The following is a 16,872-nucleotide window of genomic DNA, read 5'->3' on the forward strand; positions in this document are numbered from 1 at the left end:
TTTCTCTCATAATTTATACAATGGATGGCTGAGATTGCAAAGGAATGTCTTAAAATTAAGATATTGTTAAATAGAAACACATACCTTCATAACCAACTTTCAGGGGACCATGTTTTCAATGACAATATATTATTCAAGGGATATGTTTTAAGAGATGCTGCTATCTTCTATGTTACTCTAAAAGCTTGGAGAATATGCTAAACATTCTACCTTTCCTTATTGATTGTGAACCTATCAGCCATCAATTTTTCTGAGTCTACTTTATATGAAATTTCCACCTACATAAACTCTGGGTATCGAGTTTCATAGATTTACTGTGTGCTATGTGAACTAGTACTTCTATATTTTGGTCCATTATTCTTGTACTGTTGGATTTTATGACTAAATCTATGTTCTTTGTAACATGTATTTTGAAGAAATAATGCATATACTCACATAATTTTTCCAATCAATATTTTTTTAAAGTTGATGTTCATGAACCCAAGAAAACTTTGTCTTTTTTTGTTGCTTTTTATTTTTTGCTGATTTGTCCATTTTCCCTCATCATTCGCCATTCCATTCCCATACTCATAGCCCTTCCTCATTGGCACCTGTCCTGTGCATGCCTGAAAATATAATATCTATAATATATATTAAGCACTCTTAAAAAAGTTGTTTTATGTAAACAATGTAGTGAACTTACCTAAATTGTAATGTGATATGGATTTCTTTATTTCTTATCTTGATTTCATGAATGACATTTTAGTAGAGACAAAAGACAAGTTCACACATAAAGGAAGACAATAATTTCAAGTACTGGTAAATGTAATTAAAAAAATAAACATGGTGATTGGGTAGTGACTGGGTTACTTTATAAAGTGTGGTCTCTTCTGACAATGTTTTATTTGTTCTGAAGACTGAAGCATGTAATAGATAATGTGATGAAGAGCAGACAAGGGACATATAGGCTCTGAAGCAAGAACAAGTTTTGACATATGAGACCAACACGGGAGGCACCGCCGTGCCTAGGGCACAATGGGTCAGAGAAAAAGTGGTCCTAGATGAGGCAGGAGAAGCAGGCAAGGACTGGGTCACATCGGGCCTTGCTGACTGTGACCAGAAGCAAGAATTTCATTCTAAGAAGAGTTGGGAGCCAAAGGTAGGTTACAAAATCAGAGGAGGAATGTTTTTTACTTAAAAAGTCAAGTCAAATTGTGAAGAAATCAACCAGGGAAATTAGTTAAGAGATCATCTTAGTTCAAGTTATGTGAGAAATAATTAAGATAGGCATGGGATACCCTACAGGAAGTTAGGGCAGAGGTCAGGAGAAGGTCAACAGAACAAGACAGTCCTAAGAATGTGACTACGCTTAACTAAGATAAATGTAACCAATGGAGACCCTTCAGTTATTTTACTTTAGCCATAACATCTTTATCCAAGGTAAAAAGGGGAATTTCTTTAATTGGGGCATGCGCACAGGTGACAGTGTGCATGAGGTGACAGATACCCTAAATGAACTAACCTCATTAACATAGTAAAAATCATACCCACCTTTACCATGGCAGTTGACAAATGCCACGGCAACTCCTGGAAGTTATCCTGTACTTCCAGGTTAAGAAAGAGGAGGATTCCTGGTTTCAGGAATTCACTCTTTTCCCAGAAAACCTGTGAATATTCTGGCCCCAGTTTAGCATAGTATTAGGCATTAGCATAAAAAGACAGACCCTAACCCTGGCGTGGCATTGTTCCTTCTTGGATCAGTCCATTCTTTTGCCTTTTCTTAAGAGTGTGCTTTGTTTTCAATGTACCTCTCTGCTTTTGCTCATACCTTGTGTCTAAACTCTTTTCTCTCACTTATGCTTCTGTGCTTGAATTCCCGTCCTGTGTGGAGGGGAAGAACCCTCTCTGCCCTGCCAGTATCACACTGGGCAGTGGTCTGCACTGCCAATATCACACTGCTGATTTGAACAAGGCAGTGGGACTGGGGATAGAAGCCTGTGGTGCCATACAAGCCCAGAGAGGAGAGAGCTTCACAAATGTCCAAAATGCGTTAATTGTTTCAAATGCTGCAGAGCTCAAATAAAAGGAGAGCAGTTGTCATTGGATTTGGCAACCTGGAAGTTGTTAGTGACAGAAGATAGATTGCAGGTCATTGAAGAACTAATGGGGATTTCTCATCAGGAATACTAGAGTCTGCCCTCATTTCTTCTGCTTCCTTACAAAATCCCATGAAAATGATGGTAAAGATGTAGAAAAAAATATATAAATCCATAGGGAGAAAGAGCAGAAGAGGTTTGAAGCTTGGAAAGCAAGTCAGTTAGTAGTGAGTCAATCCAAAGCTAACAGTGGAGGAAGTAAGAGCAGTAATCCCTTTTGTACCACAAGACCACAGAAAGGATCAGGAACTGGTGGTGCCAGGTGCCTCTGGAAGTGAAGGAGAAAGTGGGGTTAGGGGAGGAGGACTAGCTGACAGTCCATTTACTAGTTAGACCACTCAATCCTCTCCCATACCTAAGCAGAAGCCTAGAGATTCAGTCACTGGGGAGGGTAAAACAGAGGGTGGTCTCTAGAACAGTGGCCACCAGCACAGTCGAGGACAGGAGTTGAATATTGAAAATGCATCCTCAGCCCTCATCTTCCAATGGCAGTCAGGCTTACACCCTCCAGGCAGGTGACTGGAAGATTCTTCTCTGGGGATCTAAACTGTCGCTTTGTTTCCCAGCACGATGGCTCCATAAGATCACCCTACAGAAACCACCACAGTCAACATGCCCTCCCCATGCTACAGAGCTTTCTAATAAGTATGGAATGCTCCTCTGTTAGAGATAGACAAATAATTAGGGATCACTAGGTATTTGAGGAAAGCATCTATTATGAAATTCAGAGAGGAAAACCAATAGTAAAAAAAAAACTGCTTGGGGAAACGACCTATAGATTCACGGTTGATAGCAGCACAAAGGGGTAGAGCATAATATATCCACATGACATGGCTTCAAATAAACTGGGGCATTTTTGAAGAAGGGATATGCCTATTCCAAATCCTAGCCTTGAAGCCCAAGAGGAATGATAGACAACAAAATAAAAAGCAATAGTCCTCACTGGAATAGGAAGAGGTATCTTTAGGGAATATCCAGTTTCAGTTAAGGCAAGACAATAAATAGGACTTCTAGAGACAAGGTTGTTGATGTAAGAGAGTTTTCCTATCAAAGAATAGACGTTTGCAGAGTAGAAGGTGATCAGAGGGTGGGTGACTGATCAATTTAGGGTTATACAAAATATGTAGAATGTGCCAGGGAACCATAACGACAACAATGGATGACAGGGAAGCATTGACTTCTGGTGATGCCTGAAGTAGTAAGAGAGGTGAAGCATGTTGGAAGTCACCATGGTAGTCACAAAGAACCCTAGGCATTGATTCAACAGGTAGTCTTTCTACTCAAAATGTGGTACCAGGGGCAGCAGCCTTGGCAATACCTCAGAGTTGTTAGAAATATAGACTCACAAGCTCTACCCTAGGCTTAGTGAATAAGGATCTGGATTTTAATAAAATCCTCAGGTGTGTACAAGGTTTCAGAAGCATTAATTATGTATCTCTAAAATACGGGGTCTCTGTTTTCGCCTCTAGTTTCTGTCAATGGACTCAGCAGAAGCTGAAGATATTGACTCCATCATGGGGCTATTTCTCTCCAAAACATCATTATGAGGCCTCATTGATAACCACATTACTAAACTGTAACCTTCTTGAAGACAAGAACTATTTTGTGTATTATTAGCCATTGGTACCTAATAGAATTCTTAACACGCACAAATAATTCCTAGATGTTGAAGACTAGGAAGCAAGAGTGACTATGTGTGTAGAAGGAATCTCTTCCCCAGTGCAGTTGAGCTGATGGTTGATGATTTGGGAAAGGTAGTTAAAACAGAAACACATACTATATGTGTGTGTGTGTATATATATATATATATATATATATATATATATCTGTACTTTAAAACATATACATACCTACACACATACTCCTACATTTGTATGTATGTTAATTCCTTCACAAATATTCTGTTGTAAGTCTAAGGCCTTTTATATGAGTGTGAACTGTTTTCTGAGAGTTCTGCAATATTTGTCCTGCACAAACCACTCTGAAAATGCGTTGTCTTCTTAAGATATTTTTGCCGTCTTTAAAGTGAATTGTAAAGCAATTTGAGTGCAGAATCTTCCTAGATTTTTCTTTTCCATATCTTTTACAATTCTCATGTACATATAACAGCATTTTTAAATGACTCAACTTTTTTCTTGCTTTTTCTAAGAATTCAACCTCATTTTCCCAGTGCAAAAAGCTCCCTGCCTTTTCCCACTTATATTTTGCTAGTATACATAGTATTTAAAGTGTCTTTTGATAATGAGGCCATTCTCTAGTAATATAGGGACATAAAAATCCTTCACCATTGGTTATGGTAATAGGTAATTTTAGTGTATTGCTTATTTTCTCCTGTAGTTAATTATGTGGTCACGTCTCAGCTTTCTGTGAGCCTGCCCATCAGGTTGACCCTAGCAGGTTTGGCAGTGCAGTTTACCAACCCAGAGTTCTTAGGACCTGGTCCTCTGGAATGATGGCAACATGCCAGGTCTTCTGTAGCAACTAGACCATTTGCCATGGCAGCTTCAAATTGAGCAAGAGTTCCACAATTTCACACTTGGGTGCGTTCAACTCTCTCAGGTGGATGGCAGCCAGGCTCCATAAATAAATCCCTATTAGCATTGTTCCAAAACTCAGACTTTTAAAAAGCACTAGCCATTTCAAACGGCCAGTCCTTAATAAAATGATTTGTATGACACCTGAGCAACAGCCTGAGGCTCCCAAATCAGGTAAGAAGGACTTTTCTTGTGAATGCATTTAACTGAGCCATAACAATAGCCACTGAAACGAAAAGGATTTCAGCTGGATCATGACAAGACAAAACAGGACTGATAAACGGAGGGCACTTGGGTTGGTTTGTTTTTATTAAACATGCTTAAACATTTATTAAACATGCTTAAGTTCATTTATAAAATATCTTTGAGAAATTGTTTTGCTTTGTTTTTAGAGATTTAACAAGCTCTAAGAACAGTATTTGCTCATGGGTATCATGTCTAGAATAACAAATTGAGAAATAGAAATTGCATGTGTTAAGTGGGCACAGTGTATATTTAATAATACATATTAGTGTCAGCTATAGTAATAAATATCTTTACTTATTAAAGAAATAAATACGAACAGTAAGCTGTCATCTGCATCATAAACTATAACATCATACTGGCACTATTTCAAAATTATTTGTCTTTCTTTCTGCCCCATGAGATATAGCTCAAAGGCAATGACAAGTCTTCCTCTGCCTACCATAACTTTTAATACAAAATTAGACACATTATACATGTTAGTTGAATTGAAATAAAAATTGGCATTGTAATCAATTAGAGAATGCAGGATTTGTAATGCAAGTTCAAAGTTACAAACAATAAGGAGATGGAGCTAATAATCAAGAAATGTTTTCTTTTGTAAAATTGAGGCTCTTTCAGGTTTAAAATATGAAGCCAGTCGTATTTTACTTCCGGAATAATAAACGTAAAATGACCAGAAAGAAAAAAGTGTTAAATATCCTAAGTGATTATCAAATTTTTAAAAAATCATTCTATCAGATATTGAAGAAACATTACCAGAAATTGGTACAAAATTGTCTAAATATCTAACATAAAATTTTCACCATTCCCAATATTTTGTGCCTTAAGAAATATCTGATGGCTCTACAAAACAATAGGTGCTTAGAAATTCACTATACAAAATTCATGTTTCCCCCACCTATTATCAATTATAAATTTTACCCAAAAGAGAAAACTTAATCAAATGATTACAATAGTGTTGAGGATTTTTTTATTGTGTTTTCTACATAGATTAAAATAAGGCCTTTTTTGATGAAAAAAATCCATTACAAAGACAAGAATCTATTACAATTATAATTGAATCAGTAACAAAATTTAGCTTTAAATGAGTCAAGTATTCTGTTTTTGAAATTCAATATCACAAACATTCAAGATTAGTGAAATTTGGTAAGAAAAAAAGACCAGCAGAAAGGAAAAGGATGCCTTTTCAACAGAGAGTGATTTATAAAGTTTTTGTTTTTAAAGTGCTTTGGGAAAACACAGTATAGTTACTTACAAAAGTCATTTAAGAAAGACTTAAGTGCTTCAAGTGGAGTGGGCTTCAGACTAAAAAATATTTTAAAATTTGCCAAGAAATTTAAGCGTTAAAAATATTCCTCTCCTTATTCAATTTCAAGTTTAAGGAAACATTTGACAGACAAGTAAACAAAAGGCAAAAAAAGTTTATCTGCATTTTAAAATAATAAATTCTAGATCTATAAAAACTTCTTGGTTTGTACATAAAGGCCAATACTTGGCCTTCATTGATCCATTTCTATGTAGTTAAAAAAAATACAGTATCAAATCTTTCTTCCTTCCCCCAAAAAACTAGGAGAAATATTTTAAATTGTGAGTGTAAATGTAGTTATGCAATCCTTAAGTTTACAAAACACACAAACATCACTATACGTGGAAAATTATTTTCATCATATTGTAAACATCTCTTCTTCTATATCTGGACATTTGAAAATAGTCTTTGGTATTACTAGTTATTGTGCTTTGAAACAGAAACTTACAGGATTTCTGTAGCAGTACTACATAGACATTTTAAGACATAAATAAGAAAAATGCACTTGGAATAAGTTACAATTAGCTGCTTTTGCATAATTTTCAAAAACTACAGTGTATGCCTAGTCACAGTTTTATGAGAAAGAATATCTCCTTTTTCAACTCCTTAATTTTAAGGAACACTTAATCATTTTGGCTAAATATCCATTTTTGGAGTGGATCTGATGGATTGCATGACATTAAGTTCGGATGCTCTCCATTTGCTGAAAGGCACATTTTAAAGAATGGATTATATAGAAGTTGATCCTAAAATAAAAGGAAACACAACAGACATTAAGTTTCAAGACTCATAATTAACTGATAAATATTTAAACAACTTTATGGTCTCATTGAAGCTAAAGGGAGACTTACAAACTAAATGTACACCATTCTTAACTTTAAATCTTTGTAAGATCAACTATATCTGACAAAATCCTGCTGGCTTCTGCCGTAAACACCACCATTGATGCTACTACTGTTCAATTAACAAGGTATTACATAAATGAAGAGAGGTATACAGAGCAAGGTCTGAATCAAGTTTTCACACAAGAAGCATCCCATTGATATTTCCACAGGTGACAAACTCTTTAAAAATCATAAATAATAAAAGCCATGTTATGGTTTTCACAAAAACCATTACTGCACAAAACAATTGTCAGGTAAGAACCATTACGATCCAGCTAAGCCTTAAACGTGTTTAGAAACAGAAGAGACTTGCCATGTATTTTCTCAATTTTAGATTTGTTAAAAAGTATTAAATCAGGGTAGGAAAAAATTAATTCCTTTAAGGGAGAAAAATAATATTTTTCCTCTTTGTCAGGAAAAAGAAAATGTGACTGTCACGTGAAGCATTATAAGAAACCTTAAAAAGTCAAAAATAAGCAACTATTATTAATAATTCACAGAAGTGTTGATCTACATAAACCATGCTTCAGTCAAGCAACTTTATGATTTTTTTCCCTAAATGTACTTAATTCATAGATACACTCACTTATCACATGGGTAGAAACACATAACAAAATTAATAAAGGCAGAGAAATTCTGATGGATAATATCAATGTGCCACGTTCCACTCATTTCCCCAGATAAGCAATTTGAACTAAGCAAAGTACTGAAATTACAGGGAAGTACCTTCCGGATCTCCCATATCTGTTCTATAGTGACAACTGTCTTGTGACCTTTGTAGGAACAGGCCTTCAGCTGAACGGGACCTTCAGCTGCATGAAGACATAATTCCTTCTGGATGTTGTGCCGAATTTCATGATGAGCAGAGTATTCAAAGTACTATGAGAGGAAGAGTGCTGTTATTGACAAAAGAACTCTATATGCTCAGTTGTAAAATAAAATACATTTAAAAATCAGCAACTCACTGAATAATGAAGTCATTTCTACCTCAACAAAATGATACAATAAAAAGCTACTGGAAACAATAAGTTGAATTTGTATGACACAAGATACTATAGCCTTTCTTCTTCAGCCTGTCATCAACAGGTAGTTACTTAATTAGGAAGGTATTGTCTTCCTCCCCATATCAGAAATTGAGAGATACCAGGGAAGATGGAGGCTAGCACAGGCACTTCACAAAAAGGGCCTGAGAAGTTCGAGGAAGCTCATTTACTGCCACTCCCTCTTTCCCACAAGTGCTCTTTCTCTCATCTTCATTTTAGTTAACATCATTTTCATTAAACTAGGAACTTCAGGGTGTTCTCCGTGCCTCAGTTTCCTCATCTGTAAAATGGGTAATTTAATAGCTCCTATCCCATGTAGTTATAAAGACAAATGGGTTAATATTCCTAAAACACTCAGAATAATAACTGGCAGGTGGTAAGCATTTGATACATATAAGCTATTATTGATGCTGTTCTCTACCCACTTAGCAATTAATTAGTCCTTATTTGTACTGCATTTTCCTCTCAGATGTTACCATCCCACTCATTCTTACTTCCCTAGCCTCACTTCTCTTACTCAGACCCTCAGAATTCCTACTGTGAAACCTCCAGCTACCTCCAGTTTCTGTTGCTTTATTCTAGCAATTCAATCTGCTGCCAGTTAGTCTTTTATAGCATTGGTTTGATCCCCGACTGCCCTTAAGTGAATCAGTACTGTTGCTAAGATAAAGTCCACACTCCTTAATTGGTACACAAAATCTTCTATTTTCAATCTTCCATCAACCACTGTCCCAGTTATATATTATTGTTCTTTTACACAATTCTACCAATGCAGAACATGTGGATCCACAACTCTGAGGCTTTGTTTTACTGTCTGTGCTCTGCCTGGAATACCCTTTTGAACGTTTTCTGCCTGGCTAACTCCTTTCCATCTTTCAAGAGCCAACTCAAATATTACCTTCCTTCTTTGGCTTTCCTTGAATTTGTCCTACTCCAAAAAATTACACCCTTTTCAAGGTTCCAGCAAAGCATCGGAGATAACTTTTATAGCACTCTATTAGAATTGTGTGTGTAGCTGGCTGGCTTCCCCATAGACCAAAGTCAGGCAGTGTATTTAGTAATAATGTCCATTGCAAATCAAATATTTCGTAATGTTGACATTTTAAAGATAAAATAAGTTAACATAATTGATTTTCAATAATGAAATAATTAGTAGTAGTACTAATATTTATTAAGTTTTTATTATGTGCTAGGCAGGTACTGTGTTAAACCCTTTATATATATTAGAGTAGGCACTCCACAAATATTAGCTGAATTAACAGAGCCACATATCCGGAGTTCCTCTAGTCTTAGTCTCATGCTTAATTTATTTCCTCCCACAAATAAAACATCAGTCATTTTTACAACTGGTAGTTCTTTAGATGGAAACACTGGAGGAAAATGTAGGGAAAACACTGGAGGGTTTAGATGATGAAAACAGCCTTCCTGCTCTACATATCTAAGAAAGGCAAACCTTAAGATCTCAAAGATGGTAACAAATGTTATCTGGCATTTTAAATTACTATTAAAAAGCCATTAAAATTAAAATTATAAAAATGGAAGATAACTGAAAATACTTTGGTAGCCAAAACATTTTATTTTTTTATTTTTTTTAATTTCAAAATATTATGGGGGTACAAACATTTTGGTTACATATAATGCCTTTGCCTCCTCCAAGCCAGGTCGACAAGCATGCCCTTCCCTCATACAGTGCACTTAGCATCCATTAGTTGTGAGTTTACCCATCCCCATCACACCCCTCCCACCTGACCAGCACCCGGTGAATATTACTACCACGTGAGCACCTTAGTGTTGATCAGTTAGTACCACTTTGATGGCCGAGTACATGTGGTGCTTGTTTTTCCATTCTTGTGATACCTCACTTTGAAGGATGGCCTCAGCTGTAACCAGGATAACATAAGAGGTGCTAGATCACCATTGTTTTTTCTAGTTGAGTAGTACTCCATGGTATACATACACCACATTTTATTAATCTACTCATGTGTTGATGGGCACTTGGGTTGTTTCCGCATCTTTGCAATTGTGAATTGTGCCACTACAAAGATTCGTGCACAGATGTCTTTATTATAGAATGTCTTTTCTTCCTTTAGGTAGATGCCTTAGTAGTGAGATTGCTGGATCAAATGATATTTCTATTTTTAGCTCTTTGAGGTATCTCCAAATTACCTTCTACAGGGGTTATACTAATTTGCAGCACCACCAGCAGTGTAAGAGTGTTCCAATCTCTCCACATCCATGTGAGCATTTATTATTTTGGGACTTTTTGATAAAGGCCATTCTCACTGGAGTTGGGTGATATCTCATTGTGGTTTTGATTTGCATTTCCATAATGATTATAGATGTTGAGCACTTTTTTATACGTTTGCTGGCCATTATTCTGTCTTTTTTTGAAATGTTTCTGTTCATGTCCTTTGCCCATTTATTAATGGGGTTGATTTTTTTTCTTGTTAATTTTCTTAAGTTCTATATAGATTTTTGTTATCAGCTCTTTCTTGGATGCATAGAATGCAAATATTTTCTCCCATTCTGTAGGTGTCTATTCGCTCTAATGATAGTGTCCTTGGCTATGCAGAAGCTTTTTAATTTGATCAGGTCCTATTTATTTATTTTTATTGTTGCTGTGATTGCTTTGGGGGTCTTCTTCCTAAATTCTTTGCTTAGGCCAACAGCTATAAACATTTTCCCAATATTTTCTCCTAGAATTCTTAAGGTTTCATGCCTTAGGTTTAAGTCTGTAATCCATCATGAGTTGATTTTTGTGAGAGGTGAGAGGTGGGGATACAGTTTCAATCTTCTATATGTGGTTATCCAGTTTTCCCAGCACCATTTATTGAATAGAGATTCTTTTTTCCCAATGTATATTTTTGTCAGTAGCAAAAAAATTTTTAAAGGTATATAATTAGATAGCTGAGATTATTGGCAATACTTAGAACTGGGACAAACACCCTGGACAGAAAGTGGATGAAGCAAAGCATTAAGTGTCAGAAAGTCACAATGGCTTAAACCGCATTGCACCATTATGTTGGCCAGTTTAGTCACATAACCAAAATACTTATTTTATCTTTGTATACACAAATACTGTTACAGTGGAGTAAAACACTATAAAAACACTATCTGATCAAAGCAGTAGAGGAAACATGAAAAAAATCTTCAAGTTATATGATATCTCAAAATTTTCACGGTCAAGAAATTAAAATTTGCAAAGTAGTTTAAATGCAATGCTTGAGGGAAAATAAAATGTAAAAGAAATAAGCCAAAATAAAATCAATAGCTGTGTTAAGGTAACAGAAGCCAGGATCATCATCTTAAAATATAAACCAGGCAATATTATTCTCCTGTTCAAAACCCTGCAATGGCTCTGTCAGACTCAGAATTAATGGGGTTAGGTCCCTATCATGATCAGGTCCCTATCAACACCTCTGGCCTCATTTCCCACCCCTCTTTGCTGGATGGCTCTGCTCCAGCCACACTTTCTGCTTCCTCCATGTCCCTGCCAATGGACCACCAACCTGCCAATCCTTCCTCCCAGATACTCATCTTCTCCTGGAATGTGGTGCCTCTCCCAGCTCACTCAGGCCTCCACTCTAAGGTCACTTTCCCAGAAAGTTCTTCCCTAACCTCTGAAAATAACCACCTCACCCCGAACACATTATACCCCTACCTGCTTTATTTTTCATCTCTATATATTTATTTTTTATTTTCCTGTGGAAAAGAAAATGTTCCTGTGGAACATTTTCTCATCTTTTTCATCTTTTTCTCATCTCATCTTTTTCACTACTGTAACAGTGTAAGCTACATTTTATGTTCTTAAGCAAATATTTGTTGAAAGAATATGTGAATTTTTTCTCCATCCCCAAATTTCTAAAAGACAGCTATATTCTATTTAGAATTTTAAAATATTTTTTGATACAGTAATATAAAAACATCTTTATGGCAATGGTAACAGAAAAAAAGAAAAAAATAATGTATTTAGCTAAAAACATGTCTTCAGCTTTTAAAATAAAGGTAATGCCAGAGGAAACCTGAGAGAAATTTATAAGTAGATATATTTAGTAATAAGATTTTTACAAATGAAATATTTCCCTTTGCTCAAAACCTTAATTTTCATTAGCATAGTTGAGTATTATTTCCAAAAGAATGAAATTATTTATATATCTATTTTTCTTCTATATGTGGAAAGACATTTTTTAAAAAGATACGTATATATGCATACACATATATACACAGATATATGTATATAGGTATAAGTATACATGCATGTGTGTCTATATGTGTCCATATGTATCTCATACATATATCTCCATCCCATATCAGAATTACACCTTGACCATCCCACAGATCCAGCTCATCAGCTCTGGCTTCTGGGCATCCTCCTCACCTACCCTCAGTAGATTGTTGGTTTAGGTGAATAAGGATTAGAACTAGATTGAGCTGAGCCTAATGAGTAAGAAATACAGAACAAGATGGACCAGGAGATAAACTGACACTTTCTTCTGAAAACTGATACCATGAGAGTCCCATCCTTTAAAAATAGGATATCATGAGTATTTAGTATTGTATACTCTAACTACACCAAATACCTGCAGTTCGTTCCTAGTAAAGACTCATACTAGGCTCCTCCCCTTAGTACACCTTTCTTCACACTCTTCTCATTCTGTTCCCATTCCCATCAGCCACCTCACTAGCTTGGACCTACCTTTTTAAAAAATTAGTCTTCAAATGTCATCTTTCCCAGGAAAATGTATGGTCATTTAGTCTAATTCACATGCCCTTCCCATACCCCGCGAGCATTCAGAATGCTTTCTCCCAGACCTTATCATGCTGACTATAACTGATTTTGAAACATAAATTTCTTAAAGGAGTTGGAATCTAAATTGCTTGACCCCACCAGAGTACCTGCCATGCAGGGATCACTCAGTGAGTTTGATGCATGAACAAATGAGAGAAACAGAGTCTAATCCTTCCAAGAGTTAATTTATAAAAGATAAGGAAAATAGACTAAAACCAGAAAGTTAATATTTAATATGTTCCCTACCCATAGTAGGCTACATAGTACCATTTCACATTTGAGCCTTAATCACTAAAATAGTCAAAAAGTGGTAATAAACAGGGATGTCATCAATCAAGGAGAATCAAGAAGATGCTTTCTCTTGTTGGGGAGGGAGGGGACATATAGAAATAATATTAAGGCCCACAAAAATAACTCATTGTGCTTTTATTAACACTTGCTATCATTTGCAATCATATCCAGTTACATACGGCTTTCATATATAATCTTGCAAAAATCACCAGGCCAATAGTCACACAAATATCAACACATCAAAGACCTGCATAGAAGATCCTATTGTTAAAAATTTCAAATGGCATTATTCTATTAGTTTCTTGTTTTCCTTTCTATTGTATAGGGAGGCAACTTCAAACTGTTTTCAGAGCCAGAGTGAAAACCAAAATAAAGGACCCCACAACTATGGTCTCCAACCCGGGGCTACGGACCTGTACCTTTAGGGACAGTCCCGCAGGACTCCGACCCCTCTGCCGTTCCTCCCTCAACCCCTGGAAAAATTGTCTTTCATGAAACTTAGGAACCTAAGGAAGGAGATGCGCACAGCAAGAGGTGAGCGTGAGCAGTTGGGCCAGTGAAGCTTCATTTGCATCCCCTGTATTCACAGCTGCTCCCCATGGCTGGCATCACCGCCTGAGCTCTGCCTCCACCACCCCACCCCCACCCCTTATCCGTGGAAAAATCGTCTTCCATCAAACCCATCCCTAGCACCAAACAGGTTGGGGACTGCTGCTCTACAACATCAATATTAGTTGCCAAACTTAGTCTAAAAACATTTCTCACACCAGCTTACCCGAGTATAAAGCTGATTTTAGGACTTCTGAAAACTATGCAACATCTTATTTGTGTTTGTAAGTGCTTTACAATGGAAGGATTTCTAATGCAGAGCTCACCTGGTTTCCCCCAAGTCCATGACACGTATACAAAATCAATGGTTTGTCTCCTTGATTATTTTCTCCAACATCCAGGCATAGAGGCTGACCAATACTTTTAATCTGAAGAAAAATGTTCAAGTTATAAAACTTTAAAAATTTTCTATGTAGTTCACATATTTTTTCGAATAATTTCAGGAAGTAATGTTAATAATCATAACATAGTATCTCAAAAGCAACAAACCAGAAAGTATTTCAGCAATTTTCCCCCAACCACATAAATGTTGGTGGCAAGGACTGCATCAAGTAAAAAAAAGAACAGGAAAATACTCACATATCCAGATATAACAGGATTAAGGTCTGGCACATATACTTCTGGATAAATATTGTTCAGATACCACGTAAAATTTTTACATTGAAGGCGCTGTTTTATTTCAAATCTTTTTGAAAGATCTCCAAATGATTTCTGGGGAAAGATGAAAAGTGAAGAAAATGCTTAAAATAGCACTGATGAAATACTTCAAATGCTACTATTTGTATTTACATTTAGGTATCAAAAAACGCTGGGTCAAAATGCAAGATGCAATTTAATAGCATTCACCATTCATTCAGGGAACAAGTATGCCTGCCTGTTCATTTCAGGCCTTAAGGAGAATCCAGTCATTACTACAGTGATGATTAAATGAATAAAATGGTACCATTTTGTTCCTCACTGGTGCCACAAACTTCCCCTCCAAGACAAAGATCTCTAGAGGAATGCTGTGGGCAAAAGAATAACAGTGGAACATCCAAAATTGGTCCCAACTTTAAGCCTAAAAGTGGTCTGTAAAGTGTGGTGTGAGAAGCAGGTATAGGTAAACAATGCCAATACATAATGCAATTTGTATCTCTTCAAGACCACAAAAACCATCACCAAAAAACAATACAGTTGGGAATAATATTTTTCTAGTTCAAGGGTGTTGCTTATTCTTAACGATATCTCCAACTGGACCTTCAGTAGAAAAAGATAATATTTGAGTTAACTGCATTTTATTTTCCTTTAAGAGACTAAGAAAATAATTTTTTAAAAAAGCTCTATTAAACTGAAAATATATTTGGTCTAGAGGCAATACTTCAGAGAAAAATTATATTTGATACCTACATGTATGAAAAAGTAAATACTCAGGCTTATCAGTTTCAACTAGGGAAAATATTTCCTTATGCAAACTTCAATGCCTTGAACCTCGGTGATTTCACAAAAAAAAGAAAGAAAAAAAAAGTGACTCTTAAGGACTTCTGACTAAGCTTATACATATGACCAGGTAGAACTATGTGCCCTGTGGTAAAAAGAGATATTTGCTGGCTCACTTGCTCCTTTGTGGATGACAAGCAGAGCATAAGCTTCATTTAGCGCCCACTTGCCTGCTTACCCAAGTACTCTTGTGCAGTACACAGTCTGCCCAATTTGTCTTCTTTACCTTGGGTAAAAAGATAGAAATCTAACTCAGGAGTGCTCTGAGTTTGCATTCTAACAGGGAGATGCTGGAGACCAAAGAAAAGGTAGAAAGAGATAACTAGATCTTTCTTTATGACAGTCAAAATGTTGATGCCCTTAACTCTCAGTAAATACTCCCCATACCCCCCAAATTAGCACTGTTTTCTACAGAGATGAGTATATCAGTCACTGAAGCTGATTCTTACACTGTCTAGTTAATTTACCTCATCCAATATAAAGACTGTTGGAATTCAGTTCTAATTAGGTATTATGTGTGGTGATTCCACAGAACAGAACCTAATTGTAACAGGTTAATAAAAAAAAAGTGGCATTCATTTGTTAGCACTTAGTACTTCCTTATTTTACAGCTACTCTGGGAGAGAGGCAAGACGTACTTCATCTCTCAAGACAAGGAAGGAAAGAGAAGAAATATGTTGCAATCACCCTATGAAATGCCATCCACATTTTGTTTTCAATGGAGCTTTGCCAAGGTAGCACTTCTAATGAGTAGTGGATCTAGATCTTGAAAAAAAGCCTTGACACTCCTGGTTCATTCTCAAGACATTGTCTCTATCTCCAGTTCAAAAAGCCATTTAGACCTTTATTTAGGTGTTAACCACATATCCTGAAACCAGTAAAATGCAGTTCTACTTAATTTTATCTTCTTTGAGTAAAATATTAAACCTAGGCAGTTGTGACAACAAAATATCTTTCATGTTAAAAAGGATAACATCAAGTAAAATGTCCAAATTTTTCAAAAGCAGTTTACTTAATTTTTCTTAAGAAAAGAGAAAACTGGCATTCATACCTTATAGATTTTAAGAGTTAAATAAAAACTTAGTTTTAAAGATAAATTTTTCTAATGTTTTGCACTTGAGTTGATTCAAATAAGCAAAAGGACATGTGAACTTGATATAGATTTTTATTGTAATTTAATTATTTAGCTCTAACTTACTTGTTTAACAATTTTTGCTGCGTCTGTGTTTCTTCTGTAAAATATTTCCTTATATTCATCCATCCAGACTTCCGCAAGGCGAACTTGGTTGCGGGCAATCACCTGAGTGCCTTTTGGAAAGGAATGAGGGCTTTTGCTGCGAAAAACATGTCCAACAACAGAGCAAGGCATAATCTCCAACTGCCCACCACATTGCCATACCTGATAATTAATGATATTTGTTTAAATTTACAATATTTTAGGAAAAATCAAAGTGTTGTTTTTAAGTTCACCTTTAAGATATTAATAAAAACAAAATACAAAGATTCATTATAATTTCACAAATAATCTGACCCCTGATTTTGTTAAATGGTATAAACAC

At 35.9% G+C, this 16,872-nt stretch overlaps 1 protein-coding gene across 2 annotated transcripts in view; it reads right to left on the bottom strand.

The window, feature by feature from the left end:
• Positions 1 to 4,850: 4,850 nt before the first annotated feature.
• Positions 4,851 to 16,872, bottom strand: part of GALNT3 (polypeptide N-acetylgalactosaminyltransferase 3) — a 50,093-nt gene continuing 38,071 nt past the window's right edge. For both annotated transcript variants that reach the window (XM_076005614.1, XM_012761175.3), the window contains exons 7-11: positions 16,512 to 16,712; positions 14,417 to 14,548; positions 14,104 to 14,205; positions 7,832 to 7,984; positions 4,851 to 6,967 (exon numbers count right to left, since the gene is read on the bottom strand). In XM_076005614.1, the coding sequence (XP_075861729.1) occupies positions 6,845 to 6,967; positions 7,832 to 7,984; positions 14,104 to 14,205; positions 14,417 to 14,548; positions 16,512 to 16,712 (711 nt within the window). In that variant the 3' untranslated portion in view covers positions 4,851 to 6,844. The remainder of the gene's footprint in view (positions 6,968 to 7,831; positions 7,985 to 14,103; positions 14,206 to 14,416; positions 14,549 to 16,511; positions 16,713 to 16,872) is intronic.

The sequence above is a fragment of the Microcebus murinus genome, chromosome 8 (assembly GCF_040939455.1).
Source record: "Microcebus murinus isolate Inina chromosome 8, M.murinus_Inina_mat1.0, whole genome shotgun sequence".
NCBI lineage: Eukaryota > Metazoa > Chordata > Mammalia > Primates > Cheirogaleidae > Microcebus > Microcebus murinus.